General features: G+C 54.6%; 8 protein-coding genes across 8 annotated transcripts; 5 read left to right on the top strand and 3 right to left on the bottom strand.

Moving 5' to 3' along the window:
- Window positions 1–3113: 3113 nt before the first annotated feature.
- Window positions 3114–4496, top strand: N7459_002391 (putative C2H2 finger domain protein; the record flags this gene model as incomplete). Its single annotated transcript, XM_056941576.1, has 1 exon — window positions 3114–4496. The coding sequence occupies one exon, from the start codon at window positions 3114–3116 to the stop codon at window positions 4494–4496; it is 1383 nt and encodes a 460-aa protein (XP_056803431.1).
- Window positions 4497–8155: 3659 nt separating this feature from the next.
- Window positions 8156–10092, top strand: N7459_002390 (uncharacterized protein; the record flags this gene model as incomplete). Its single annotated transcript, XM_056941575.1, has 3 exons — window positions 8156–8793; window positions 9538–9660; window positions 9720–10092. 3 exons carry the CDS (start codon window positions 8156–8158, stop codon window positions 10090–10092), a joined length of 1134 nt encoding a protein of 377 aa, XP_056803430.1.
- A 298-nt stretch (window positions 10093–10390) lies between these two features.
- N7459_002389 (proteasome regulatory particle base subunit RPN10) lies at window positions 10391–11391 on the bottom strand (the record flags this gene model as incomplete). Its single annotated transcript, XM_056941574.1, has 4 exons — window positions 10391–10942; window positions 11007–11226; window positions 11274–11312; window positions 11366–11391. 4 exons carry the CDS (start codon window positions 11389–11391, stop codon window positions 10391–10393), a joined length of 837 nt encoding a protein of 278 aa, XP_056803429.1.
- A 214-nt stretch (window positions 11392–11605) lies between these two features.
- N7459_002388 (uncharacterized protein) lies at window positions 11606–12827 on the top strand (the record flags this gene model as incomplete). The annotated part of the gene is made up of 3 exons (XM_056941573.1): window positions 11606–11738; window positions 11792–12098; window positions 12128–12827. 3 exons carry the CDS (start codon window positions 11606–11608, stop codon window positions 12825–12827), a joined length of 1140 nt encoding a protein of 379 aa, XP_056803428.1.
- Window positions 12828–14015: 1188 nt separating this feature from the next.
- N7459_002387 (GTPase-activating protein LRG1) lies at window positions 14016–17884 on the bottom strand (the record flags this gene model as incomplete). The annotated part of the gene is made up of 6 exons (XM_056941572.1): window positions 14016–14462; window positions 14514–14800; window positions 14853–15941; window positions 16003–16656; window positions 16722–17424; window positions 17501–17884. The coding sequence occupies 6 exons, from the start codon at window positions 17882–17884 to the stop codon at window positions 14016–14018; spliced, it is 3564 nt and encodes a 1187-aa protein (XP_056803427.1).
- A 1495-nt stretch (window positions 17885–19379) lies between these two features.
- On the top strand, window positions 19380–21192 carry N7459_002386 (uncharacterized protein; the record flags this gene model as incomplete). Its single annotated transcript, XM_056941571.1, has 5 exons — window positions 19380–19655; window positions 19823–19926; window positions 20021–20189; window positions 20249–21111; window positions 21183–21192. 5 exons carry the CDS (start codon window positions 19380–19382, stop codon window positions 21190–21192), a joined length of 1422 nt encoding a protein of 473 aa, XP_056803426.1.
- Window positions 21193–21512: 320 nt separating this feature from the next.
- On the top strand, window positions 21513–22810 carry N7459_002385 (C-3 sterol dehydrogenase/C-4 decarboxylase; the record flags this gene model as incomplete). Its single annotated transcript, XM_056941570.1, has 2 exons — window positions 21513–22088; window positions 22148–22810. 2 exons carry the CDS (start codon window positions 21513–21515, stop codon window positions 22808–22810), a joined length of 1239 nt encoding a protein of 412 aa, XP_056803425.1.
- Window positions 22811–23196: 386 nt separating this feature from the next.
- Window positions 23197–24931, bottom strand: N7459_002384 (sugar porter family MFS transporter; the record flags this gene model as incomplete). Its single annotated transcript, XM_056941569.1, has 4 exons — window positions 23197–23547; window positions 23621–24123; window positions 24189–24764; window positions 24826–24931. The coding sequence occupies 4 exons, from the start codon at window positions 24929–24931 to the stop codon at window positions 23197–23199; spliced, it is 1536 nt and encodes a 511-aa protein (XP_056803424.1).
- Window positions 24932–24993: the final 62 nt, after the last annotated feature.

Here is a 24993-nt window from a genome sequence, read left to right as displayed (position 1 = left end):
ATTGCTTGCATTCCGCTAATACTCTATCGATCCTGGCGAAATTCGAGTGGTATTTGAGCAATCCCTTGCTGGGTTGTCCATTACCGCCGACTACGGCTCATCCTTTTCCAGCCTTGCGACAGGCATCCTGTATTTTAACACTATCTAGATCTTCGGCAGGGATGATAGAGCTAGGCAGTGGTTCTCATCCGTCTCAGACGGGCCTAGTATACTAGCGATGCGACGTCATTTCACGCTACCGCAACACGCTGTCCAAGCGACGGAGCGGCCCCTCCAAAGTATCGCCGCAGCACCGATTCTCTTTTCTCGGATACACATCACTAACCCTCCGTCCAGAGGCTTCCGTGTCCGTCTCTCCTGGCGGATCGGATGCCACGACCTTCCGGCGGAAACGGAGACGGAACGGAGTGGATATGGGAGTATTCGTTTTTCTCCCATATTTTCTCGCCAGCATGTTTTAGCTTCTTGCTGATCGCCGTGATCGACCATGCCAAAACGGAAGGTCAATAGAAGGTTCGTATCGTGGCAGGAGGGAAACGAGTCTACTGATTCGCAGGCGATACTATCGAGGAGAGTTATTTCAACCTTGATTTTCGCAGCCTCGCAGACCGCACCGCGGCTGACTCATCCACCCAGTTCCACCCCCGAGGATCCCCGAAGTCGCTGGATCTTGCATCTTTCCATCGTCGCTCGAGAGAGCTGGAATGCTCTGGGATGTCAAGTGCCGCATTTACGCCCCTTGATGCAACGGGGAGCGCGAAGGGCCGCACGTCACCATCGACTCCTCTAGCCAATAGGGAGCGTAATGCTTGTCTATTCGCGACTGCAACGCCGTGGATTCTGGCGCCCTGTGTCTCTTTTGGGAGAACGGACTACCGTCCGTACTACACGTATGTACCATTATCCGGTATAAAGCACTAGACTGGGTGGTAGCGGCAAGCGTAAATTGGCTGCAGGTGAGCGGGTGTGGGGGCGATGTCAAAACCCTCTAGGCACACAAGAAAATGAGGGAAAAACGCCAGACCGATTTGCTGGGACGTGATGGTGCAGAGAGCGGAGGCCAGGATGATCGTTTTTCGTATCTCATGATTGTTACCGATTGATAGGATCCAGTAGTACAGACATATCGATCCCGCGGGCCTTCATCAGGAATAATTAGGCTTCCACCCGGCAGTTCGGGGAAGAGTGGGCAGGGCACGCCAGCTAGGACGTGTTGGGTAAATGTAGAAAGCGGCTAACGTTCGAACTGGTTCTCGCAATATACTCCAGTGCTCCATCTTGGGTCGTCTGGGTCAACCGTGGTCAGCCTGCGTGCAGGAGCCACTTTGGCCCGTTAAGAGATTGACGGCGGGAGTTGCGAGTTGCGAAACCGACGTGGTGGGGGCCAAGGGCGAATGTGACTAGATTCATCGATTTTCCATCGCCCGAAACGGTGTGAAAGGACGATCACTGAGCGGCAAGCGCCTTGGGAGAAGGAGAGCGGGTGACGTCGGCAACGAGCAGAATGGGAGGAATATAGTTCGATGTATACGGGAGATGTCCCATCACTCCGGATAAGCCGAGGGGATTCGGTTTTCTTTTTTTGCTTAATAGTCCTGATTTATCACGAGTGTCTAGGACTATCGTTCTCTCCGGTTCTTGTCGGAGAGGAAATAACACGCCTCAGGACGCTGGGCCCCGGGGAATTGGACTCGTGAGATGATCGCTTCTGCCCACAATTGGCTTCTGGATCCCAAGCACGCAGTTGGGCCCGCTAGTCAGGCCTGGGAGAGGTTTAGTCTTGTCAAGAGGAGTTAGAAGAGCGCTAGGGTCGGTGATCCTCGGAGGGCCAGACTTGGCTCCTTGATCGGCACGGGGGGAGTGAAAAAGAAACCTTTTTTTATCGGCACGGGGGGAGTGAAAAAGAAACCTTTTTTTATCGGCACGGGGGGAGTGAAAAAGAAACCTTTTTTTTTCGCCCTCTCTTTGGCTGCAGACGCGTGGCGCAGACTGGTCTATGCGCAGGTGCGGGTCTGACTGACTCGGGAAGGTCTGAAGGCGATGGCAGAGACTCGGATAGGCTAGGGGAGGCTAGCATAGGTTAGGGAATGGGGCGTATTGTGAAGGAGAAGATTAAATAATAGGGCGAAATCATGACTAGCTCGGCGTACATAATAAAAAAGGAAGGAGACTACCTAGGTAGCGCCCGTCGAATCTCTAGAGATGAGCGGGAAAAAAAAAGAAAGAAAGAAAGAAAGAAAAAGAAAAAATGGGGCGCTGGCTAACGCCCCTATTCGATGGTTTGATGGTTTGAACATGCATTTTGTCTCTGATACATGCCTAGATAGATGGGGATGAGCGCATGAAGGTGTACTATTGTGATACCATGATACGCGACCTGTATACAAGGTTGGGGTCCAAAGCCCTACAAGCGCTGCGATCTGCCATCTCGCAAGCTTCGGATCCGCAAGTTTTGGATCCGAGACCGAATTGTAATTTTTCTCGGGGACTGCAATCGTGCAGATCATCTTGGAGTGCGCCAGATGAAGTCGGGGACCACGCCTGATACTTCTCTAGGAGAGCATAGGCCGGTGTTTGGTGATGGAAGAAACGGAGATCGAGAACACTCGACAATACTAGAATTGGCTATACTACTTCGAGTCTACTATGCACTTAACTCAACCCGACGAGACGACGACTATATGCTGTGGCATATCTATACACATCCACGAAGGACACCTCAGTCCGCTCGCGGCCCGTTATCGGCGATGCAGCTCCGTGCCCGACCCTGGACAACTTCTCTCGATGTCTCCCGCCTGCATGGTCCTTCTCTCCACCACGCGCGACCCACGCCTGTCTCCAGCCCAGCGTGAGGCTTCTTGAGGCTCATTTCGGCCCCACAGATCCACTGCACCTTTTTTTCTGGGCCGTTATGGTTTGGCATTCTCATCTACTGATGCAACGCACCAGTCCCGCCAGTATGGTTCAGGATGGAGCCGGCGCGGTGAATCACGCTGCCCATTACTTATATACCAATGGCTCCTGCGTCACGTCCGGGGTTTTTTTTTCTCTCTCTTCCTCACTAAATCCTTCTCTACTCCAAACTCCTTCTCCTCCGTCCCTTGCTTGCTACGATGGAGACCTATGCCCATTTTACAGAGATCCCCCACATTATGCCCATGTCGGGCGTGTCGACTCACGCGTATGGGGCCTTCGACCCATCACTACCTGCCGACCACCCCTTTGTGACGCGGGCGACACACTTCGACTTCCATCTCTCTCCCTATGAACAGGCCAAAGCTCGCGAAGCCGCCCTGACACCGCAGCCCTGGTGGAAGGGTGATGACTTGTCATCCTACCCCATGGGCTATCTGCCCCCGGAATATCCATCCTATGCAGACCGCTTCTCGCCCTGGAACAGCGGCATCTCCACCATCTCAGACCCTCAGAGCCCGAGGAGTAGTAACAGTGGAAGCATCCCAGGCATGAACTGCGTTGCCTCTCCTTCATACCGGCACGAGGAGATGCCCATCACAACCGTTGACGACCAAAGCGGGTATCCCGCGCCAGCTGGCCTGGTGGACATGGATCACCCCGTCGCGCTTTCAAGGCCTCGTGTATTCAAAGCGCAGCCCGACCACCGCTCATCCTTCGAATGTGACTTCGAGCCTTGGTCCGGCAGCCAGTCGGATCGCAATGTGACTCCTGAGCAACAGTGGACTTCCTCCTCTCTCCCCACCGATGCCATGGGTCTCTCACAGCCAATGCGCCGGGGAAAGGGGCGGCCAGTATTGACCCCCTCCCGCGTGCGCAAGTCGACTGAAAGACGACCAACCTCTGCACCCGGTCGCAACCGCCGGCGGCGCGGTGTCACTAGTGCTCCTAGCGCCGACGGCGGAGTGGCGCGGACCTTCGTGTGCAGCTTTGCGCCCTACGGGTGCGAGAGCACCTTCGTCTCCAAGAACGAGTGGAAGCGGCACGTCACCTCCCAGCACCTCCAGCTGGGCTTTTATCGGTGTGATGTGGGCAAGTGCAGCGCCCACTCTCACCAGAATAGTCCTAGCCATTTCCTTTCGCCTCCCACTCCTCCCGGATCGACCTCGTCTACTGCCTTTCCCGGGCAACCCAACGACTTCAACCGCAAAGACCTGTTTACCCAGCACCAGCGGCGCATGCACGCGCCCTGGCTGCAATCCGGCCGGCGGCGAACGCCCAGCGACGCCGAGCACGCCGCCTTCGAGGCCAGCCTCGACGAAGTACGCCGGCGATGCTGGCACGGGCTCCGCCAGCCGCCCTTTCAGAGCCATTGCGGATTCTGTCAAGAGGTCTTCGCGGGCGAAGGCAGCTGGGACACTCGCATGGAGCACGTCGGGCGCCATTTCGAGCGTGAGGATCGGCAGAACCTGGGTGAGGAGGTGGAGGATTTGGCATTACGCGAGTGGGGACTACGCGAGGGAATTCTGACCTTGGTGGATGGCAAATGCCGGCTTACGGCGCTGATTGGGGTTGACCTTTAATCATGCACTCGGGCATAACTTCTGTTTTCTGATCGAGCATACTGGGACGGGCGTTTTGCTTTGGGGGCGGTTTTTATTCCTCCGAGTCTTCGGAGTCTTCTTTTGGTGTTTTTTTCTTTTCTTTTCTTTTTTTTTTCTGTACTTTCTCCTAATATGTGTCTACTTCCTCGTTTACGATTGCGTGTTTGGCGCTGGTGGCTTACGCGGTGATGAACCTACATTTGGCAGTATTGTTTGTTGTACCATAGAACTCGTCGTCAAGACTATGACTGGGGCCGCTTTGGGAGAGGATTTTGGGTATGGTCAGGATCATGAAATACACACTATGTACCTCAACAGATCTGCATGAGGCATCTGCACGCTATCTCATTCTTGTTTCAGATAGGTGACACACAACGTGGCAGTGGCAGCCTTGGCAAATCAACATTGAACCAACATTGAACCAACACTGAATCACCATGCTACCGAGGGCAGAATCTCCATGGACATCATTTGGGATTTGCCCTTGACCGTTTGGCCACGCGGGCTAGATGGATTTCTAGAACCCGACTGATTTCCAAAGCCCGACTGATCGCCAGAGCCCGATAGGTTCGACCAGGCAGATCAAGCCACCATGATGCATGGATCCGGGACACCCGCATTCCAGACACGGTCCAGTCCAGGAACATTCGCGTGCTTGGATCCGGCCCTGTCCAGGAACATCCTGTCCTCACTTAGATGAGAAGGATCATATTCTTGATCGGGCAGGACCGATCTCGGAGTGACCGAACAATGCCCCCAAGGGTCTTGACTCGTGTCTTGACTCGACCTCCACGTAACTCATCCAACAGGATGAGTAAGGTCCATACAGATATACGATCGACACTCTGTCAGTGATTTCGAGAATCCTTCGTCCTATGCCACTGTGGGCGGGTGGGACAATGGAGACGACAGGCCCATGCATCGCCAGGCAAAAAAGAAACGTCTTAAGGCGATGGCCATGTCAGTCTGTTGCACAAGCCTGTAGTTAGCACCGTTTCGCCCATTCAAACCATGTGTCTCTGGATTCTTGTCGGTCCACTCACCCCTGGGAGCTGCCAAAGCATAATCTCAATGGCGCGACGAGGCTGGCGGGCGAACCGAATCCTGTCGACATCCTGACTCGCGCCGGCGTCTGGACGGGCCTCGCGTTTGGCTCCCGCCAGGGTCTGGGGTCCATTTGGACCCCATCGGAGTGGCTGAGAGTCGATGATTGGTGTTTGCTCGACGCATCTCACCACATATCGTAGGTATACTGGACGTGGGCAACGACTGTCTGGGTCTGCCAGGACCCAATGAGCGCCACCTTGGTGGCGAGCACATCCTGGGCCCCCTCGACGCGGCAATGAGAGACTCCATACATCCCGACGGAGCCACTTCCCACGTTTTGTGGCCGGGGCATAGGCTGCGAGGCCCAAGACACCCGGAGCTTCCCTCCCTGTCTCCCCGTAGTTTGACAATGGGGCGATTCCAAATCATTCACACGCTGTCATTTCCCTGGACGATCAGTCGATCATTGTCATACTAGTGGCTCATTTTGACGACGGCATTCACCGTAATATAACATTGAAAGCCATACGCTCACGCCGAGACTGGTCTCGGCCGGAGGCCGGTCGAGCACGGAGTATAGAGTAGGGAGGACGGAGATGATACTGGATTCCGCGCTGGCCGACCAGCGCCCCAACTCGAAATGATTGTTGTTGTCGGCGTGTCCACGACTGGCCATGTATGACGAGTGCTTCACTACCCTGGTGCCTGCTGCAATGGGGCGGGCGCTTTTTGTTTCATGAGTGCGACTGCGAGGATAAGTTGTGAGAATCAGGGGCACGACTCACTCACGGACGCTCCCCAAGCCACATACCTCCCAGTTCCCGGCGAATGACATGCTGAATCGGTCGGGGATGCCGGGCGAGTTCCCTCGCTTACCGGGATGGCCATCTCGCCCCCAGGTCATGCTGAGGTACCGCATAAGTCCCGGGCAAATGAGATTGCAGCAGGAGATTCTCAATGAATGAAAGAAAGGGTCCAAGGGAGAGCGGGTGATGAGGAAAGAAAAATCACCGGTCTGACCAAGCATGAGCCAGTGGCCGCCTTCCCAGGTTGAAACGCCCCATCTCAATCTCAGCATCTCCAAACATCCACTAACAAATCTCCGATCTCCACGGCAGTTAGGGCAGATTGAAAACTCCCCCAGACACCCCAGTCCATGGATTCTGACAGCAGATTCCCGTCTGATTCTCGATCAGCCTTGTCGAGTCCGTGAGTGTTCCCCACTGGCGCGGACACCAACCGAGCAGAAATGTCAGAAGGCACAAGGCTGGCCTAGGAGCGGGTGCAACCGGCAGATTTCCCGTGAAGAATGACATTCAGCCCTGCAATTGGTGCGCTAAATTGTCCTGACCGTTCCTAAAAGGAACGGGGGAGGATCTCTGCAGAAGACCCGTTCGATCGCGGTGGACATGCGGCTCCGTGAACCCTGCGAGAAGGCAGGATGCAAGGAGTGGCCCCGGGGGCCACCTTAAATGGTGTTGTAGACGATCTGCCCGTTCTGCCCGTTCTGCAGGCTCTGCATGATCTGCACACGCCTGTGGCGTTGAATCGTTCAGCTGTGGTGCATTTGGACAGGTTATTTTCGATGCTGTGGCTGAGAAATGGAGCTCTTTAGGGCTCGGTTGTACTGCTGCACTCGAAATACTTGTATGCGGGGAACTACCGAGGCCCTGAGTGTGGACTAGCGATCAGTGCCCTCGTGGAAGACGGCACCCTTACCATGCTGGCTCTCTGGTATCTTGTGAATCTCTCAGGCGTTACTACGGCCAACGGGCTTGATAGATTTGTGAAGGTTGAAACCAACATGCGGCAGGTGGTGTTGATAGCCTGATATCTCAGGCATTATTTCCGAATCGGGCCAGGACCAACACTCACTTCGCGCAGAAAAGAATGGCCGAATAGAACGAGTACGGAAGAAGAATCTAAATCTTCCACGCTATCCAGTGCAAATGGGAGACACATATTTTCGAGCCAGGGATCAACATGACACTCTGGACGTGCATCTCGCTGCACGCTCCATTCAGCATCAATCAGACCCAGGTATCGTCGATTCGGCTGTTCAGCCCTACAGCTAGTTAAACATGTGGCGTGATGTCAACATCTTGTTTCCGATGGGCTAGAATGTCTCTTGTGTGTTTGCCGCTGCTGATTCCATTGCAACTTCCAATGATTGTATATACTGACACCCGGCTTGATTCGCCTGATGCGGAACTTCCGCCCGACCCTCGGCCCTAAGCCGACGATCCACTGATCTATTAACGGGCGACACCACCACCATAAAAAGAACACGAAGGGCGGATGGCTGGAAAAGTGGGACACTTGTCTGCGAAATGGATTCGCATTGTTGCTCCCAGCAGCAGGGCCTCGGGACTAATGTCCTCATTGAGAATGCCTCTCGCAACACACCAGGCAGGCGGACCGCCTCGGTCAAGATGATTGATAATTATCCTTGATGGCGACGCGCAACATCATAAGACCCGCCGCGCCCCAATACCGCTACAGATCAGATCGTCTCCATCTCGCTCTCATTCCACTCAGCATCTTCCTCCCATCCCCTCCCATTCCAACGTATCAGATCCCGGATGGCAAACATGGTCGCGGACTCACTTCAAGCTACATTCGCCGCACGAGCCGTCGAACTGCGCGACTACATCTTCTCCCAGCCCGTTGCAAACTTTGAGAACAACCCGTGGGCGGTCGCCAATGCCGTCGAGACTTTCGCAGAGACCAAGGGCCGCATGATGATCTTCAAGGACCAGAAGCTCGCAGTGGCCAAGGCTCAGCTGACAGCCCAGCAGCCGCCTCCGCGAACCATCGTGGAGTTTGGGACATTTGTGGGCAAGTCCGCGCTAGCCTGGGGTGCCATTCTGCGCGACATTTACGGCGAGAAGGTACCGGAGGATGTCAACGTGTACACCTTCGAGCTGGACCCCCAGATGGCGTCTTTGGCGCGGGAACTGGTGAGGCTGGCCGGCATCGAAGACGTCGTGCATGTCCTCGAGGGACCCGGATCCGAGTCGCTGAGGAAGCTGCATGCCCAGGGCTCCATCATTAGCGTCGATATGGCATTCTATGACCACTGGGAACAGTTCTATCTCCCCGATCTGCAGCTGATCGAAGAGCTCAAGTTGTGGCGGGTGGGATCGCTGGCGATCGCCGATAACACGGATATCCCCGGTGCACCCGACTACCTGAGATACGTGAAGCACGGGGGAAGCGGTACTCCTGGGTCGGTCCAGTATGAGAGCAAGTCTTACGATACAGAGACCACTAGAGGGCCGGTGAGTAATCTTGTCCTGGTTTCTCCTCGATCTAAATGTGGTTGTGGCTGACTGGATTTTGCAGAGCGTCGTCGAGGTGAGCACGGTGGTGGCGATCAACTAAAGATCCGTCCAGGTAGGAATGAATACGATGGTTCCTCTAGATTAGAGCAGAAGCAATGTCCATGGAAGAAGGGTTTCACAGAACTGCGATATATGTTAGTATGAAGAACGCATATATACAAACCTTGGAATAATACCTTCGAGTTTCCCACCCAATTTCATGCATTTCTAGATGACAGGAAATATTTCAACAATTTGCTGTAACAGTGGGAATTCACCTGAATATAACTTTGCAACTCCACAAGCACGGCAGTAATGTAGTCAACTGCTGTGGCTGCTCTGACCGCGGTTTTGCCAAGCACTGCGCGGAATCAACACCCGGCGACCTCGAATCCCCGCGACTCCGGAGCTGCAACTTGCACTGCATCGCCATGGAGATCTAGACCCGTCGATTGCACCGATTGTTTTCCCCTGCGCCTTATACAACCATTCCGAGGCATGAAGCTTGAGTAGTAGCGCCACTCCTTACCCTCCTCGCCCTCGGCCACGCTGTCTTGACTCCCAACACGCCACAACCATCCACAATGTGCGTCTCATCCTGCGATAGCGCCAACGAAAGTGCGATCGCGCCACTGACTCCCCATCTCCAGGACCGTCTTCTCCCTGATCATTATCAACAAGGCCGGCGGTCTGATCTACCAGCGCGAGTTCCAAGCCGGCCTGCGCCAGCTCTCCACCAACGACTACCTCGTCCTGGCCGGTACTTTTCACGGGTACATTCCACTGTCCATCCCCTTGATGCTTGTCTCGATCGCTAATTCCAGTCGTGCAGCGTCCACGCCATCACCCGCTCCATCACCCCCAAGCTCCCCCTCTCCGTAACCACGACGCCGGCCGCCTCATCCCCCGGCTCCAACACCCCTGCGTCCTCGGGCTACAGCTATCCCAACCCAGGCGTGCCGGTGACAGGCCTGGATTACCTCGAGACAGACAAATTCCGCTTGACATGTTTCCAGACACTCACAGGGACCAAGTTCTTGCTGTTTACCGATCCCATGAGCGGCAACGTGGAGACCATCGTGAATAAGATCTACGAGCTGTACGCGGACTACGTGATGAAGAATCCATTCTATCAACTCGAGATGCCGGTGCGGTGCGAAGCATTTGATCGACATCTAGGAGCGTGGCTGCGAGGGAGGGCATAGTCGCCCCAACAGTCCAAATCGGAGTCGGGAGTTGAGCACCAGCAGGAAACTGGGATTACGACCTTACGAAACTAGACATGCGGGTTCTTTGTGCCTATTATCTTCTCCACTACTGCGTGGGACGGGGAGGAAGCCGCCCCAGGTTGTGCATAATACCACCCAAATCAACTTATTTCTCTTGCACTCCAGTAGAACGTGCCTCGAGCAGGGCCGACTATCGAGTATACAGGAACGACAAAAAACAGATGTGAACGCCGGGTATGCATCGCAGATCGTTTCCTCCAACGGAACTTGTAGTCTACGCAGTGTCCATCTTGTCATCGTCCTTCTTGTCGCCGCTGGACTCACCCTGGCCTTCTTCCGGGATATTGCCCAGCTCCGTCTTGCCCTCCGCTTGTTCGCGCTCTCGCTTCTCCTTCTCCTGCCGGTTCTTCTCCTCCTCCAGGGATAGTCGCAGAGCAAACGCCAGTTCAGGATCGTTCTCAGCGGCGTCCTCGAAGTTGAAGCCGCCTGCATCACCACCATCACCGCCGGCCGCGGCACCGGCACCGGCACCCTCGCCCGCAAGAATAGGGGTGGTCTGGAGTTCCTCGCTGAGGAGATGGGGCCCTGGCGGGATGATGGCCAGATACGAGCCATCACCGCTGTTCACATTATGCACAAAAGCCTCCAACTTCTTGGTCTGGTCGGACTCGAGGTCGCCGAACGCCACCACATCGATCGAGACGTTATTCTTCTTCATCTTCTTGGCGAGCTTGACGAGCGTCTTCTCATCTTCTTCGATTGGGGAGCACGAGAAAACGACAATTCTTTGGCGCTGGGACTTCTCAGAACGGTGCTTCAGTGCCAACTAGATCGTCGATGAAATTAGTGACCTGCCAACGGCCAACTGTGTCTGGTGGAGATTGACCTACCCCGGCGACTTGAATACTCGAGCTGAGATGCGACGTGCCGTGAATCTTCGTACGATGTAGACCTGCAAGGATGCTGCCGAAATCCGAAGTGAAGGTGGAGAGGACCTCGGGGCCCTTGCCGCCCATGCTCATGAGACCGACGGCCGACTGCGGGTGTACGCGCATCTTCACACTGTGGATGATACTGACGGCATCCACTTGGGCTTGCCACCGAGTTGATCTGGAAAGATTAGTCTATGCAAAGAAGCTGGGATGATGAGAACTCACGTGTAGTCTCCATTGCGACTGCTTTCGCTGTTGTCGACACTATGGGAGGAGTTAGCACCGGGAAGACCGCTGGGCCGGGAACAATGACAAACATGATCATCGTAGCTTCGAGTGACATGATGGCAGTTTGGGAGAGGAGGGAAAGAATGTTGATTTTAGGAAGAAGCAAGAGATAGTGGAGGTGCAGGACGGTGGTGATGACGATGAGGTGAAGCTCCCGGGCTCACGTTTCTGCCGGGCGGACAGCGCCCGGCACGTTGTTTGTTGTGGCTCCGCGCCTCCACACTCTCCTACTTCTCGATCCTCAACTGCACTCCCCGCACACCACCATCATGGCTACTTTGAAACGCAAGGCCCCGGAGTTCGTTGGTGCGCCAGATGCTACACCTACCGGTCGGCCGGCCAAGAAGCTGCGCCTGACGCAAAGCCAAAAGCAGGCGTTGATCGATAACCTTCAGTTGGAAAGTGCGTGGGACCAAAGGTCTGACTGGTTGTAGCCCTTGCTGACAGGTTTGTAGTTACCGAGCGAGCTCGCAAACTTCGTGCCCAGTATGCTTTACAGGCAAATGACCTTCGAGCACGCATTGAACGACGTGTCAATCGTATCCCCGTCTCTCTTCGCAAGGCCAACATGGGCGAGCTCCTTGAGAAACATGCGACGTCTTTGGCCCAGGCCCAAACCACCTCACCCTACCGCAGAGTCTCTCCCCCAAAGACCTCTCGCACCCCTGCCCACATCTCCATCGACCAGGCTCTCTCGCCGGCAGGAGGTCGACCTCGACGGACAAGGCAAGAGATGCCCTCCCCCCACCCCACCACTTGCCAGTTGATTGTTCCGACTAACACCCTTGTAGCCATGAGGGTCACTACTCCGACAAAGAAAATGCTCCCGCTGCTGGAACACCTGATGGACTGAGGAATCCCAAGCGCCGTGGCAAGCCTGCCGCTGCGGGTGGTGCTTCACGCGTGGTTTCCCAGGAGGTGCGAGGCAACGACCACCGAATCCTGTCTCCCAAGTCTCTGAACTCGCGAACCTATCCACATTCGCCCTTCCGTGCCTCTCCCGAAAAGGGACAGCCGTCCTACTTGTCGCGTCCCACATCTCCGCTAAAGCCCTCCAGCCCTCTGCGGGCGGCTGGGCCAGGCACTCGCCCACGAGGCGCCACCGCATCTGCCGTCAGAGACAATGCACCACCTTCACAAGCAAAGAAGACCACCGCCCGCGCTGCAACTGGCCCTAGGTCTGTCCGATCACCTCTGTCGCGTCCTGCCACTCGACAGGGTGAGCGCAAGAATAGTACCGGCACAGTCTCGTCTATCACCTCTTCAGGTACGACCGTGGCGAAACCCACTCGCGCAGGTGCCGGTGCCCGGAAAGCGACGACAGGGACTTCTGCAGCTGCCACGAAGAAGCCACCTGTGCCTCGGGCGCAGGCCGCTTCTTTGGCCGTGAAGAAAACAGCAACTGCGGCTACTGTCCGGAAGACCACTGCCCCTGCATCTACGACTGAAGCTTCTGCTCGCGGCACAAGGGCACTACGGAAGCGGGTGTAGAACACAGCGACGCATGTAGTCACGTATATTAACTTGGTGTTTTTCTTATCACTGGGGTGGGAGTTCTCTGCTTTGAGCGTGGAGTATTGCCAGTCATGGACTGCAGAATGAACCATGGCGTTGCGATTTTGATGTTTATTCATTCTGGCTGGGATCATAATAGGTGTATTGCATTTTTTTATTCAATCATATGTTTCTCAATTATCTCGATATCTCAGTATGTCCATGCCCGTGCTCTAGCTGTCCACTCGAAACTCTCCACAAGCCTACTTCTTATTGGAACCATGCCAATGCTCCAAAATAGGGTTATTGATTGAGCTAGGTCCTTAGCAAGTTGGCCTGGGACGCGCATTTATTCCCTCCAGAATAGGCCGTGAGACACTACAAATACAAGCTAGGGGCAAAACCATACGTGCTCCAACACAACCGGTCTAGTATGAGTTCAATGCCAGACAACGAGAGCCAAGACAGGAGAACAGTGAAAAGCAAATGCGTTCAGCGCAGTATGGGTAACAGCTACATTGGACTCAGCACAGGTATCATGGCAATCATGCTGATTGACGAACAACAGTCGAGAAAAGGAAGAATGGTTCAAATCGAGACTTTGATCTTCCTAGCGCCAGATCAAAGGGAAGAAGAGAAGAGAGAGAGTAAATAGGGGAAGAAAGGAGAGAAGGAAGAAGCGAGGACCAAGGTAAAACCCGGAGCCTGGTCCAAGGTGATAAGGGACTGAGCATGCTCGGAGACCGAACGAAAGCAGGGCATACTGGAAGTCCGTCGAGGTAGAGATGGGTATGACTGATCGCCAGAATCAGATGCAGAGCGACAAAGAAAAACGAACAAAAATGGGGCATTCGAAGCCCGCTGGAAAGAAATGAAGAGGACAACAGACACCAATCCATCGGGACCAATCAGCTCACTGATCACTTTTGGGAACTTTGATGTAGTAGAGGAAAGGAAAAGAACGCCGTCAACCAAACCTGTCAGTCGAGATGAAAGGAACACACAAGAACGCTAGACAATTCCCCAAAACAACTAGAAAAGGAAAATTGGGCAAGCACACCATGAGCAGGGAGATATGGCGCCAGGTTGGTTGATGCAAATCAAGAGTCATCGGTAAGCAGTGTATCACTATGGCAGCTGTGCATGAAAGAAAAAGGAGTAGAAAAGAGCAAGAAAAGCCAACGGTTACCCAGTGACGCCCATGGCACCTGGACTCGGGCGCGGTCGGTAAGGGTGATTCTGTGATGAGCCGTCATTTTGTTGACTGCCATTGCTGGTGCTGCGCTCACGGTGATAGGCGGTAGGCGGCGGGGGCCCGAAGTCCAACTTAGCTTGAGGTGCAGCGCTTGCAGAGTGGGAGTGGCCACTTGGACCGGGCACATGGCGGACCGAGCTTTGCATCTGCCAAGCTGCGTCTTGAGAGGGATCGGTTTCGATGCGTGCGGAGGTTGGCGTGTTGTTTTGTCGGTTTGAATTGGTGATTGTGAAGGTCTCCCCGCCATTTTCCGGCCTCTGCGAGAAGCTGCCCCGAGCGATATCTCCGTAACGCTTCAGAATTTCCTTCGTCGTCACTTCGGCATTCTCTCGGAACAGGGTGGGATCGCTAAGAATGGATTGCAAGTCCTCCGGAATCTGGGTACAGTTAGATCAAATCTCACTATGCCTCAAGGCTGAATCACTTACCTCACACATGGTGTCATTATACGTGATAAGCGCATTAACAGCTTCGATTGCCAAGAAGCTTTCATCCACAGTGCTGTTCTTGGTATTAGGATACAAAATATTAGGGGTCATGACGGTTGCAAGGTTGTGGATGTCCATCTTGCTGCCGGTCTCCTCGTCCACGTGGGAGAACGACGATGTCCAGTTGAGGAAGGAGAACAGAACTTCCATGGTATCTCGGTGTGCCTTTGGCAGAAGACAGCAGGTCAAGTGCAACACCCGCTTTTGCTTCTCAGGGTCAGGGAGTTCTGCCATTGGGGTTAGCTCTCGTCGACCACGATACCAGATATCGACACTTACTTAGCGCCGTAACGAAAAGGCGGTGCAGCTTAAAGGTCATGAGGGGATCTGGCATTTCCCGAAGGAATTTCTTCAAGAGTGCCGCGATCTGAACAGGATTCTCCTTGGTCATGTCCACCTGCTCATACTTGTTGTCGATCAATTCCGCAAGATCCTTGAGACGTCGGATGTTGCCGTTCTTTCGGAACACACCCTCAACCGACATGTCCATCTGGCGCATGGCGGAAACGGCGTCGTCTACGAGAGCGGGGATCCGCAGTGCTCCAGGGCCAACGCCGTGACTGGATTCAGTCCCTTCCTTCTCAACCAGGTAGTCCAAAGCAACACCGAATACACCCTTCTTTTTGCCCTGCTTCTTGTTGTCCTTGAAAGCACGACCAAAGATGTTCCAGATAGTGGGCTTTCGGGACTCGATGAGGGAGAGCAATTCTTCCATGTTGAACTGGCCTTCGAGCAAAGGCTCCATGGACAAGACTGCGACATGACGGACAATGAAGTATTCCAATGCAGTCAGTTCCGAGAAGTATCGCTTGGTACGTGTCGTGGGCTCGAGCAAGTTTACGCCTGCGTCCGACACACCATGCTGATGACCAGGCTTATACTTGGGCATTGGCTCCATAGGTCGCACAAGCTTCGGGCCGGCGTGTCGGTAAGCGTTGGGTCGCTGCTCTTTGGCTTGCTCCGCAGCCACGATGCGCGGAATATCATCCAAAGTGAGGGCATCCTGGTTGCCGAACGTGAGATCCTTGACCATCTCGCCATTAGCGTCTTTTTCCTCCACGATCTGAAATCCGGCTCCATGAGGATCGGTGCCGTCATTGCCTGGTGACCCCGGCCGCGCGCTTCTGCCCTCGGGACCGTCAATGATGCGGGACGCACGAGCTTTCTTATAGGTTGTGGATAGAGTCCGCTCATTGCGAATGGAGCGTAGACGACGCATTTCGCCGACAGTTTGTTCGAGTGACGACTCTTCGAACCCATCGCGAGCACCACCGCTGTATGACATGGAACGGGTGTTGGACGGGCGCACTTCACCGGGTTGGGCTCGATAACCCTCCTTGTTCTCGTAATCCTTCAGGTTGGGATCATCTGTCCCCGATGATGTTAGCAAGTGGTATGCACAGGATTGGCAGTTAGACTTGGAACCTACCTGAGGTATGGGGCAGAGTACCTCCAGCGCGGAGGACCGCAAGGAGCCGGGCGAGGGCAACTCTCAGCAGGAAAACAAATTGTTGCAGTTTCGTGACCTGGATAAAACCACCCTCGACAGTGGAAGTCAGGTTGTGTTGATGAGCACAGTCTGAACAGTATGTGCGCTGTTCAGCCTCGCTCCACAACGCATCCGTGAGATCGGTGCCCAGCTCCTTTTCACAAGAGCAGCATGAGAGATGGGGAGGTTTGAGATGCCACCGTTTTTCTCCCAATAGAACACACTCGTCATCGATGGGCTCTTTGCACGCAGTGCAGCAATCGGAAAGTTGATCTGCCAGACCCTCCACGCCGGCGGTTAGGTCAATTGGCGCATCATCATCCTCGGGCAGAGCGAGTGATTCCGCGTCCGCGAGATGCCCGAGAAAATCATGTAGACCGTCTGGCGCGGACTTTTCTCGTTCAAGCTTTAGTGCACCCTGGAGGCCAATGCGAATGAGAAGCTTAAGATAATGCGCCAGACCAGTGACCAATGAGAGGAGCTCTTGGGTAACACCGAGTTTCCGGACCCCGGTTTCCTGGGTTTTGGATAGCAACGCAAAGAACGCCACGATCTTCTTACAAAGAAGCTTCGCCTCTCGACCATAGGACGGTTCTATAGTAAGGATGTCAGTCAAATGAATAAGAGAATAAGACAATGAACCTAGAGCTCCAACTTACCCTTCACCCCCTGTGACTTGATAAACGAAACCAATTGATCCACTGCCGCGAAAAGAATCTCCACATGGTTGATAAAACGCTTGGCCACGAGGACTCCATCGATATATGCACCATTACTGACGTGAAGAAGCATATCGGAGATGCAGGCGGCAGAAGATTCTTCGAACGTGGAGAGAGTGCTCCAAATATTGTAGACCTTCTCCTCCATGGTGTCTTCTTCCTGACGAATGCGCTCCCGCTCCTCTGGACTGGCATCAACGTCCACTGGGGGGGGTTCCCAAGTCTGACCAGTGGGTGAAAGCCGTACGTTCCAAAATTTGTGGATCATGTAACACTCCGGGTGCCAATGTTGATTTTGCCCATTGCGGAAGATTTCCACAAATTGCTTAAGAATGGCGGTATGGCATCCATGACAGCGTTGGGCAAACTGGGTCGAGTAATGGAAGTGACAGTACACCTTGCCCTCATGTTCGTAGTAGGAATCCTGTGCCCCAAAGACAGTTGGACATACGGAGCAGGTAAAGTGTTCGATGTGGTACTTGCGCTCTAGGGCGGTGATATAGGAGCCGCGGAGCGCACCACCACACTCGTGGCAAAGTAGATTCAAGCGGCGAAAGTAGTCGGTCTCGCAGAGTGGGTATTGGCAACTTCCGTCCTCCGAATCGACAGGGAAGAACTTGGAGGCAACGATTTCACCACAATCCTAAACGAGGTGCGGTTAGCCCAGCCGAGGGAGACGGGAACAGTAGCGACCATGCGCTCGGTTACTCTCAACGTACCTCACATCTGAAGCATTCCAGATGATAGGTTCCACCTAGCGCCCGAACAAATTGGCCGGTCAGGGGCTCTCCACACTTCTGACATAAACGGGACGAGCCTGGGGACTTGTTGTGTGGCCGGCCACTGGCTCGTGATCGATCGCGAGCATTCGAATGATCCCGGAACCCAGGCTGTTCGGGTTCGAGACCACGACCTGAGCGCACATCCTCTTGGCCCAGTGGACTGTTTCCCCCTGTGCGCGTTGTGGGCGAATCAAATGGGATCAAACTATCTTCAGGCGAGGTCGGGGTGTTTTTCTGGTAGCCACCACCGTAGCCCGAGGTGTTCACAGTGGGGGTGGGCTTGCCTGCGACCAGGCTGGCCGGGAGCTCTCCGGGGGGCATGATGGTCCCCCGTCACAAACTAACGGGATCAAATGGTGGGAGCGGTAGCACGGTGGACGCTTCATGCACAAGGTTGAATCAAGAGAGGGCGGGGACAGCGATGGTGAATGAATGAACACAACACTAGATGGCAGGAATGGTAACGGGTGCGAACGCGTACTGTTCCCCAGTCATGGTGGGTGATTAGCATCTGGGTGTAGGTTTAACTTGGGGGAGGGGGATGGGATCTAGCACATCTCGTCCCAGGTCCGGCTCACTCACCCTCACGCCATGTAGTCCAGCCACGCGGGAGTCGACAAGATTGAAACGGTCAGAAAGGAGAGACTGCAGGCAAGATATGCCACTGGGACAAGGGACGGGTATCGGTATAGCAGGGACGAGGGCCGGTAGCGGTGCCCGCGGCTGAGGGACGAGTGGGAATGCGCACAGGCTGAGGGCAGGACGCGGGGGTGGTTGGGAGCTTGCGAGGGTCGCAACGGGGACTCGCAGCAGGCCCCGAGGGCAGCGAACAGCCGGAGATGGGAGACCGAAAGAGGGGGCGCACCAACACAGAAATCGCCAAGCGGACGGGGAGGGTTGGAAAGTAAGTGGGCTGGGGAGGAAGAGAGTCGGGCATTTGTTGCTTTCCCTCTTCTCCCCCCCTAATTATGGAGCATTGGGAACTGCAGTCCCTGGGGTCACGTGGGGCACACACCGCCCCGGGATCGACGCCTGACGGGACGCCATAACTTCTTCATGCCGTGACTTTCTTCCTCGTTATGATGTGGACCCGGAGACGGTGGTCGAGTTCCCCGACACTTTCTGTGTTCTTCTGTCCATGGTGACTGTTCCTGGAACCACTGGATGCTCTCCTCTTCCCGCTGAACCCAGACCGGCGCATCCATGGGTTGGTTCCCGCTGCGCTTTTTATAGCCGGGGGGTTTCACCATGCGGTTTCAGCCCTGCAGGACTAAGACCACCAACGTCTGCCACTAGATGTGTCAGAGAAGAGCAGTTCTTGCTGAACGATGGTCTGACTGATTCACTTGGGAAGATCAATGAGCGCCGACTCCCTTGGGATAGGAAGTATATCCAGGGGGTTGCTCCAAACTATAAATGCACCGCCGGGACCAAAGAAGCTGTCGCCGATGCTCCTTTCGTCTGTCTGCTCCAGGCGCTATAATGGTTGACACCAACACGACGTCAAGGAGAATAACATAGCACAATTCACGGAGGCACGAAGACCCAGCGAAGTAAAATATATATATATAAACCAGCCAAACGTGGGGTTATTGATAGGGTGTAGCGTCCACCAACCTGCACGGCGGCAATCTGCCTCTCACATCTGCGCTGTAGTAATAAGTATAACCCATCACTGGCCTCCCTTCTTTCACTCCTTCCACTTCTTTTACTTCTTCTACTGCTTCCACTTCATTTCCCCTCTACTGTCCTTCTTTCTGACTTCACCTCTTTATTGCCCTCTCCTCCGAAGACCCAAGGGGCGCCGGTCTCTCAAATGGCGGCCCAGTGTGCTATTCGTGTGGCCCGGGTAAGGTCAAGTACGCTTCCTGATATGAATCCACGCCTAATATACCATGACACGCAGGAATTGCAGCAGCTGGCGAACAGTGACCAGCTTGGTATGCCGTCTTCATATCCATGGCTGTGTGATTGGCTGACCTGGCTTCGCATCCCAGCGATGACCGTGCACTATGAAGAAAGCAACATCCGCGAGATTAGTGCCCTCATCATCGGGCCTCCCGGGACTCCGTATGCCTTTGGATTCTATCAGGTGAGCTTGTCTGGCGTCATCATCTTCGCGGGTCTCCCATCTTGACTGATTTCCGTATCTGGTAGTTCCGTATCCTGATTCCCAATGGTCAGTTCGATACCCTTGTCCCTCATCGACCAGGACATTATTGATACCCATGGTCAGACTACCCAGCCAGCCCCCCTCAGGTAAGGCTGATAACAACCAACCGGGGTAGAACCCGCTTCGGCCCTAATCTGTATGCTTCGGGCAAGGTTTGCTTGTACGTTTGTTGGGCGAGAAAGTCCAAGGGGTCTGAGTACTAACCCTCCTTCTCAGGTCAATTTTGGGGTGAGAGAATTATAGTTATCGCGTCGCCTAGTCCACCACTCACCAAGTATCGGTAGAACATGGCCAGGAGAGCGGAACGAGCAATGGTCTGCTGCCCAGGGTCTCGAATCGGTCCTCCTATCAATCCAGAGCCTGCTTTCGGTGAACCCCTACAACTTAGAGCCTGGATTTGAGGATGCAAACACCCACAGCGACCAAAAGAATATCAAGCACTACAATGCAAAGGTGAGTGATCGCCGATGATTCCGTCAGATGGGGGAGGAGCTGAAACAAAGTCGGGCAAGATCCGCCACGAAAACTTGCGCTTGGCCGTCATCGGGCAGGTGGAAAACGCCCTAGGCATAATCCAGAGGCCATTAGTTCCACCTTCCCAGGAAGGGACTTTACCGACACCAACCAGGCTGACAATGGAGGATTTAACCGATCGACCGTTCGATGACTTTTGCAAGCAGCGTTTCCTGTGGTATCTAGACCAGTACAAGAAAGTCATCCAAGAGGGCATTGACCATGAGACAAGCCGACACGGAATGCAATTCCACTCCCAGCCATTCGAGAGCCCCGAGAATGGTATGTCGGGGACATGGAACTACCCGGATCTCAAGGAGCGCGTGGAGAGACTGGAGAAAGCATTGATGGAGGAAACGCAGGGATGGCCTGCTCAAGGCCTGGCCCTCGAAAAGCAAGCGATGGGCATCGCAGTCAAGCTGCGAGCCCAGCATGAACAGGTCACGAGGGAGATTGGCAATCGCACCCAAGCCATGGTTGATCTGGTCTTGGTGGATGATAACCCGTTTCTGTGGCTGCTGACCTACTTTGGTCGCCCGATGACCAAGTTCGACGGCGGAGTACTCAAGATCAAGATCTATATCAGCCCACATCATCCGGCCGAACAACCCCGGGTGTTTGTCGAGACCCCGCTGTATCATGTTCGCGTGTCGACCCAAAAGATGTTGATCTATCTTCCTGCCCGCGCCGATGAGATGAGTCGACACATCGGAAGCATCATTGATACCCTGGAAGAAGAGTCACCCCCCTACAATCCACTGATGGCGGTGAATTTGGAGGCGAGCCAGCTCTGCTGGGGATCCAAGGAAGAACAGCGGCAGTACAGCCGCAAGCTTCGTCGCTCGGTTGAGGACAGCATAGAGTAAGTCGCAGTCTCCTTCTCTCCTGGCTGACACATAGTCGTCATCACAGCCCTATTTTAACTCTTGACAGCCACTTGTGATCCCCGAGATAGAACGAGCAATACACAGTCTGTGGTGGTTGATGCATCGTTCTCGAACTCATTCTTTCTATTCGCGGAGGGCGTATTTTGTTACCCGATCATACCCTTCCCTCGATTAGTCGCATGGCTTGCTCGGTTTAGAAAAGCAGAGCGAAATGATCCATTTGAAATCAGTCGCAGTCCAGTGGAATTGTAGAACCGACGTAGCCGACTAGACGCGAAGCTGATAAATCTTATCGGCGGGATCAGCTGATCTGGCCCCAGCTCCCCTATTCATCCATCCCCAAACCCCATTGATTCCCTTCTCCACACTCACGATCATGTCTGCAAAACGGCGCACGTTGGAACTGGGTAACGTCTTGGTGGTCGGCGGCTGTGGCTTCCTGGGGTGGCACATTGTTGATCACCTCCTGAACTTCCCCTCCGAGACCGATCCCAGCGTCGCGCTACCCAAGCCTCAGGGTGATACGCGATTCGACTACCCAACTCTAGGCTCCCGGTTCCCCGACTACAAGGCCAATGTATCAGTTGTCGACCTGCGCACGACTCACAACCGTCTGCCCGGTGCGACATATTATGATGGCGACATCACCTCGGTCGAGTCGATGCTGGAGGTCTTCCGCGCCGTCAAGCCAGACGTCGTCATCCATACTGCCACTCCGTCTGTCTTGGACGGTAACAAGGCCTTGCTGCACAAGGTGAACGTGGAAGGAACTCGGATCCTCGTGCAGGTCGCCGGCGGCGAGCACGGGGATTGGGGTGGCAAGTGCAAGGCTTTCGTCTACACCAGTTCTAGCTCGGTGGTGCACGACACCCAGAGTGATCTGATCAATGTCAACGAGGAATGGCCGCTTATCCGTGGCTCCTTGCAACAGGAATACTATTCCGAGACTAAGGTGAGTTCGCACCAAGTTCTGTGCATGTCCAATCGCTCATTGTTACCCTTTCATGATAGGCCGACGCCGAGGAGATCGTCTTGAAGTACAACCGCCAGTCGCCAACAGGAATGGTCACCTGTGCCATCCGCCCAGCTGGTATTCACGGAGAGAAGGATACCACCCTGACATACAAGATGCTGGAACACGGGTCGCAGGCATCGGACACCGTGCTGCGCATGCAACTGGGAGACAACGACAACCTGTTCGACTTCACCTATGTCGGAAACATCGCCTACGCCCATATGCTCGCTGCCCACCGGCTGCTGGCGACATACACCCGCTACCAGTCCGGCCAGGGCGGGCCCCTGGACACCGAGCGCGTGGACGGCGAGGCATTCAACATCACCAACGACTCCCCCATCTACTTCTGGGACATGACGCGTGCCATATGCGCACTGATCGACCGCGTCGTGGAGCCCGACCAGGTCTGGGCTCTACCTGAGGGTCTCTTGGGTCCGATTGGCGGTTTGGCAGAGAGTGTCTTGGGGATCTTTGGCAAGACTCCGCGATTGACTCGCCGCGCTGTGCGGTACTCCTGCATGACCCGCTATTTCTCGATTGAGAAGGCCCGGTACCGCTTGGCCTATCTACCCGCTGTGCCTCTGGATGAGGGTATTGCTCGTGCTGTTGGGTATGTGGTTGAGAAGCAACGCCAGGATGTGGGAAAGAAGTCTCTGTAGAGGGGATTGTGAACAGGATACATGATGCAAAAGTATTGTCTATACTGTAATAATAAACCGGGCTGCTTGCCTTGAGCAATATGATCGATCCATCAGAATCCGACAAGGATGTGTCCACTCCAATCCGCGTAGGTACGGTACCTGTGTTTGAGGCTATACTGATAGGCATCGGTATTGTGCTCGCCTGGTAGTACAGAACTTGGCGCGTTGGTGAGCTTATACTGCTACTTGCAAGCCCTGAAGACAACCTTGGCAGAGTCGGATCAACAAAAGTCTATGAAAAGTGCCATCCATGCTAATCACGTAGTTGAATAGGCCAATAAGAGTCATAACAATCCTAAGGTATATACGCCTAAATCATTAAGAATGGATCATAAAAACATCCATCAATCGGATGAGTCCGCGCTCTTCTTAGACTCCGGACCCTTGTTATGGATCTTCAACGCGCTCACGTCGTCGCCCACGGCTTCCCCATCGTGCCTCACAACCTCGACATCAAAGGCGGCCTTGCTGTGGAAGATAGTTTCCATCTCCTCCAGACTCTTCCCCTTGGTCTCCTTCACGAAGAACCACACCAGGATGGCCATGAGGATGTCGAGGATGGCGTAGAAGAGGAAAACGTAGCTGCCCCAGGCACTTTGCATGTATGGGGTGACGAGAGAGAAGAGAAAGTTGAAGAGCCACTGGGAAGAAACAGCGACCGAGGATCCCACTTCCCGAATGCGCGAAGGGAAGATCTGAAAAGGAGAGTACGGTGTTAGTGATACAGTGCAGTGTGGCAGGGGAAGCAGGTCTATCATGGGGACTCACCTCAGTGGTATACGGCCACGGCAGCGGGCCCCAACTGAACTGGTAGATCGAGTTGGTCAGGAAGATCATGGCAACGGTGGCAATGCCGGCTGGCGTGGGAGTTGACTGGGGTGCCGGGGTGGTCTTGTTGACGACGGTGACGATGATGAAGCAGATTGCCATGAGGACGGCCGAGATACAGAGAGTGGGCTTGCGTCCCCACATCTCGGAGAAAAACAGGACGTAGATGGTGACCGAGACGAACTTCTCGGCGCCAAAGAGACCGGTGATCAGCAGTGACCGACTGCTGTCGTTGCCGACGATGAGCTTGAAGAACTGCGGACCGAAGTAGGCCAGCGCCGTCATGCCTGTGCACTGTTGGCCGCAGAACATGAAGAAAGCGAGCAGGAGACGGTATCGGTTGGCGGGCTCCAGAAGCTCTCGCTTCTTCAGTCCTTCGGTGGCGCGCAGCTCCTCAGTCAGACCAACTTGGATCTCGTGGAATTCCATCTTGACCTCGGGTCCTAATCGATGACGGAGATATCAGCATGGGCAGGTCCTGCAGTGTACGTGAAATGAAGCAGCTTACCATCACTGGCACGCATCCAGGCCAGACTCTTGAAGCCTTCGTCATAGCGACCCTTCTTGGCGAGCCACCGACAACTCTCGGGTTGCGTGAAGAGACCAATGGCCAGCAGTGAGGCCGGCACCAGTTGCAACCCGACGGGAATCTGCCACTGCTTTGAGGAGACGGGGATCGTGCGCTCCACCGCATAGTCGATCCAGTAACTGATCATGACGCCCAGCGCAAACAGCATCTGCACTCCAGACCCGACCATACCGCGGATTTCCTTGGGCGCCATCTCCGCGCTGTACGTAGGCACGACCGCCGTGCCGCCACCCAGACCAAGACCGGCGATGAACCGTCCAAAGTAGTAGCAGATGAGCGAGTGCGACGGGATGACCTGCAAGACAACTCCGATGCAGAAGATGAACATAGAGAATTGGATGGTCTTTTTGCGCCCGAAGCGCTCGGAGATGGGGAAGATGAACAGCGCGGCGAAGAAAGCGCCCACATTCTGCAAACTGACCATGACCGCACTGACGGTGGTCTCGTCGGTGTATCCAAAATCCTTCTCATAAGACGTGAACGTCAGGATGCCCCCTGAAGGACGATCTGGTTAGCCGAGGTATGGAAGATCGCCCGATATGGTGCGACCACCTACCAACAATGCCGGTGTCATATCCAAAAAGAAACCCGGCCAGACAGATAAAGAAGCCGAAGAAATATGCTCGGAAAGCTCCGAGCCAGGTTCCATTGAGTCGCGCCATGGTGGTACAACGATGCGAGAGACAACTGGGCACGTCGAACACCAGCCGGTGGACGGGAGGAC

This window comes from Penicillium hispanicum (assembly GCF_028827665.1).
Source record: "Penicillium hispanicum strain IBT 35686 chromosome Unknown utg000002l_segment0_segment0, whole genome shotgun sequence".
Classification (NCBI taxonomy): domain Eukaryota; kingdom Fungi; phylum Ascomycota; class Eurotiomycetes; order Eurotiales; family Aspergillaceae; genus Penicillium; species Penicillium hispanicum.
Note: the sequence above shows the minus strand (reverse complement) of the source record. Positions and strands in the feature narration are given on the sequence as shown.